Here is a 4,615-nt window from a genome sequence, read left to right as displayed (position 1 = left end):
AATGGTTTAGTATGCGATTTCATACCATGTATTTAATGTATTATCAATATGAATCTAAGAAAAAAATTATTAAAAAATTAAATTCCTAAGACTGAAGTTAACAAACCTTCTGCTTTTTCCTGTAGCACTGTATTTAGTTTCTTTCTTGGGATTTTGGATTTTAGAAATTTTTGAAATAAATTTTTGAAAACTACATTTGGGTACAAAGTCCTTAGTTGGTTGCTGTTGGAATATTACAATGAATGAAGTTTTGTTAAACTGAAAAATGGGAAAAAAATTGTGCTAATTCTGTGTGCATGTCGGCGAGTTTATATTTACACTATTAAAACTGGGCTTCTGGATGCATACATAAAGCTCTATCAATATTTGTGTGTATGTTTTCCCTGTAGGATCAGCCTCCAACTTCAGCTTCCTTAGGTGGATGAAGTCTCTTCTGATCCCCTCCTGCAGGTCTGTGCTACTCTGGGGCCCTGGGAGGCATGGAACTAAGGGTGTCCAGCCCCTGGCTAGGCTTAAGTGAACTGTGGAATGGGAGCCTGGAATTTGATAACCTCAGGGACACTCAGACTCTGCTCCTCACTGCCCCCCCCCCCCGCCCCCTGTCCCCCAGCCTCAGCTTATCAGAAGCTTCCTCTGGCTCAGGTTTCTTCCTTTCTTACCCTCACAAATCATGAATAGAGGCTTTATTTAGAATCTCATTGCTGGGTGATGAGTCAAGAGAGCTGCTGTCAGTGAGTTCACAGTCTAAGACACACCAGCATCAGTACACAATCATACACAAGACTAAGGCCAGAGAGACTCCCCTTCTGCCATTTCACATCAGAGGTAGATAACATGATTGTATTGGTGAAAAAGAGTGTAGAAACAGAGAAGATGCTGCAGATTTTCCGTGGGCTCTCCATGTTCAAATACATAGGGAAAGGGAAGATCAAACTGTCTTGAGAAGCAGGAGAAGGGCTCATGAGGAAGGTGAGATTTCAGGAGTGCTCTCATCTCTTTCCTCTCTCTCCAACACCCTTCCAGTAGCAATGCTTCCTCAACTTTGAAGGCCTCAGGACTCTGGAAAATCACTTCTCTCCCCTTTCAATACCAGTGAGGAGTCCAGAGCTGCAGGCCGGGAAAATCCAGGCAGGACCCAACCAAGCATTTATTTGGTTTCACTTTGTTGGTTTGTTTCTGAAACTATGGATGTCTGGTTTGCCTTTACCAATATTTGCACCTTTCATGCCCTAACATTGCTAATGGATATGGGAGTTTTTCCATTGATCCTAGATATAAGTTCAGAATCTTCTTTTTTTGCCCCATTTTTCTTTATTGTAGTAAAATACATATCATAAACCTTGCCATCTTAGCCATTTTTAAGCATACAGTTCAGTGGCATTAAGTGCATTCACATTGTCATGCAGCCATCCCCACTGCCCATCTCCAGAACTTTCCATCTTGCAAAACAGAGAGTCCATACCCATTAAACTAACTCTTCATTCTTCCCTCCTAAGAATTCTTTTAAAGATAACTCTTTATAAGCACTAGAAATCTGTTTAAGTTGGTGAAGAGATGAAACCTTGGTGCTGGAGCCTAGGATGATGAACAAAAGGGAGCAGGGGCCATGGAAACCAATAGGAAGGGGGCTGGGAGCAGGTGGAGTATGTGGTGGGAAGCTCTGTCTGCTGGAAGCTGGGCTAACATCCTTTGCGGAGCAAATAGGAGGTGGCGCGTCACCTCTTGGCCTCTCTTCCAGCCTGAGGCACCAGGATGGGTGACTTACATCACAACACACTGGCACTTTCCCCCTATCACCGAGTCCTAACGGAAAGCAGAGTTTAAGTGGACATAGATTCTGTGTAGAAGTTGCCTCCAGAATTTGGAGCTAGCAGCAAATGATGGGTGGCTGAGTATATTTGGTCTTATCTGATTCACAGGAATATTTTTAGACATGTCTGGGTTTAAAGCCTATAAATGACCATGAGAGGTCACTACTCCTTAAGCTGGACTCTGAACTCCAGGAATTTCACCTCTGAGGTCACTGTAGTACTATTTAGAAAAAGCAGTGTTCTAGGAGGAGATTATTCTTAGAAAAGGATAGTGCTTTGGTTGGAATGGAACCCAGTGCACACTGTTGAGAACTCTGCAGGCTTGTAAAGTGGGTGGTGGAAGCCTCAGCTAAGTGTCAACATCACACTTGCTGGCCTCACATGGCTACAGGATGAGGTCCTGTGGTGGTTATTCAGGAGGGTGAAAGGACCAAGACATGGTGACTCATTTAAAAGTTGAAATTGCTAGCTGTGTGTTCTATTTTGTAGTTTTGAAGGTTTTGTTCCACCCACCCACCACAACTGTAGATGCTCTTCAAAAACCAAAGAATAATATTGTAGAATGTGTTTGGGCAAAGGACTTTGGCTATGTTATTTCCTCTGTTACACATATAATTCCTAGAATTATGTGAAATTAGCCTTGACCTTGCCTTGAGAGAACTTTCTTTCAGAAGTCCTAGCAACTGCCCAGGTGAGAATTCTCAGGCCATTCTGCTGTAAAAGCGAAGCATATTATTTCTCGGAACTCGGACGAATGCAATGATTTCAGCTTAAAAAAAAAAAAGGCATTAACAACAACCAAAAAAATACGTTGGCAAAAAACACTTGTATGTTGACTGGCATGGCATTTTTGTCACCTCCTAACCTCACTTCCTGGAGATCATTCCTTTAGAGAAATTAACTCATTTCTCAGAAAACCTCCCATCTATGTGATTTAGGTATGTTCTCAGTGAGCAGCTGCAAGCTTTAGTCCTGTGATCCGAACTTCTGTAACAGCACATCATGCCAGAGGCAGCTGAAGCTTTCTGCTGACGTTCCAGAAGCTTAGAACCTCTTACAAATAATAGTCAAATATATTCTTTAAACAAATCGCACATACTACTCATAATGTAGATGATTCTTTTTATGTAAAATTTTAACGAGGAAATCCATGCATACGGTATGACTTAAGGACCTAACACCGACTGAGGGGATTGATAGGGACTCAAATATGAGAAAATAGGAGCACCAGAGGTGAAGAGGTTTGCCTAGGACATGAGACTAATTAGTGGCAGAGCTGTGACTATCTGTCTTCAGTAGGTTCCCTGACTGCCAGTCTGATCTTCCCTCACTGCGTTCTGCCTCTAGCACTTTCCTCTTTTATCCCAGACATTTTCCTTTACTGGATTATTCTAACTCCAACTGTATGTAGACATTTCAGTGACAATGGAATCCATATCAGGACTTGATTTTTGTCTTCAGGCCAACTAAGTGTCAAAGCCTTCATAGTTGCTTCCCAAGTAAACCTTGGCCCTGGCAGCCATTCCTCATTCAACATCCTTTCCAAAGAACCAATGAGGGAGTTTCTCTTTCTACTCTTCTCAGTTTTCCAGCCTCTCCATTCCATTATTTCATTTGACAAAAAAGCGAAGCAAAGCTGTAGAGTCCCAACCTGATACCACTTGGATGGTTATCTTTGTGGGTTGTCTCCAATTGGGTGGATGCAGTTTTACATGTTTCTACTAAAGAGAGATACAGCTCACTCTCTCTCCTTATTTTATTTGATATTTATTTTTTACAGTTCGGGTTCATAAACTATTACATACATAATGATCCACAGTTGTTTTATTTAAATCCATGTTAAATAGTAAGTACAAAATAATAAGCACAAAAGCACATTTGTATAAATTGTTACTCTATTCCATAGGAGACTCATCTCCGCTGTTCTAGCACTTCGTCTTTCTTTCTGACCGCCCTCTGTGTTTCTCTCACTGAAGGAGCTTGAGATCTCCCCAAGAGCAGATAATTTTGGCGCCGTCTCTGGCTAGGGTTGACATGGAGATGACTCAGCTCACCCAGGAGAACGCAGACTTCGCCACTCGGGATCGCTACCACCACTCTTCCCTTCTGAGTCGGGAACATCTGATGTCTCAGTACTAGGGACTGAGTGCTCAGTAGTAGGCAGCCCGAGGGCCCTCCTTTCTTGGAGCTGTCCAGTGCACGATGGATCTGAATCTCAGAACCTTCATGATGCTGGTTGTCCTCAGTAAGAAACTCAAAGACCTGTCCTCCCACTGCTGTTTTGGAGCATGGACATCTGCATTCTGGTCTGGAGCACCACATCTCACCAGGGTAACCACTGGAGTGGCTGTGGCCTCCGCAACATGCACCCAGTTTGAAGAGCTCCACACGAACATCAAGACTTGCAGGTGTGGAGAATCAGACCAGGCTGCTTGTTCTGAAGGCCACAATAAATGGTTATTTTAAATTCTATTGTATTATTTATATTTTGAATAAATAATACACTCACATGGTTCTAAACCCCAAAGGATAATCATATAGAATGAAAACTCTCCCTCCCATCCTGTTCCTCCTTTGTCCATCCCCCGTCCCAGATGTAGTCATTGTTCTTATATAGACTTCCAGCATTTCTTTATAAATATACAAGTAAATAGGAATGTGGACTCCTACTACTCTCTTTTTAGACCCAAAAGGTAAAATGTTATATATATGTTCTGTACCTTGCTTTTCTCCTTAACTTGGAGACATTTCCACATCCGTGCATATACAGTTTCCTCATCATTTTTCATTGTATGAAAGTGGTA

At 42.1% G+C, this 4,615-nt stretch overlaps 1 protein-coding gene across 1 annotated transcript in view; it reads left to right on the top strand.

The window, feature by feature from the left end:
- The window catches only part of SLC12A8 (solute carrier family 12 member 8), a 133,830-nt gene extending 129,549 nt beyond the window's left edge, over positions 1–4,281 (top strand). The window contains exons 12-13 of the mRNA XM_029940720.1: positions 390–450; positions 3,788–4,281. Of these exons, the coding sequence (XP_029796580.1) occupies positions 390–450; positions 3,788–3,950 (224 nt within the window). The 3' untranslated portion in view covers positions 3,951–4,281. The remainder of the gene's footprint in view (positions 1–389; positions 451–3,787) is intronic.
- Positions 4,282–4,615: the final 334 nt, after the last annotated feature.

This window comes from Suricata suricatta, chromosome 5, assembly GCF_006229205.1.
Source record: "Suricata suricatta isolate VVHF042 chromosome 5, meerkat_22Aug2017_6uvM2_HiC, whole genome shotgun sequence".
NCBI lineage: Eukaryota > Metazoa > Chordata > Mammalia > Carnivora > Herpestidae > Suricata > Suricata suricatta.
This window is presented reverse-complemented; position numbering and strand designations above follow the sequence as displayed.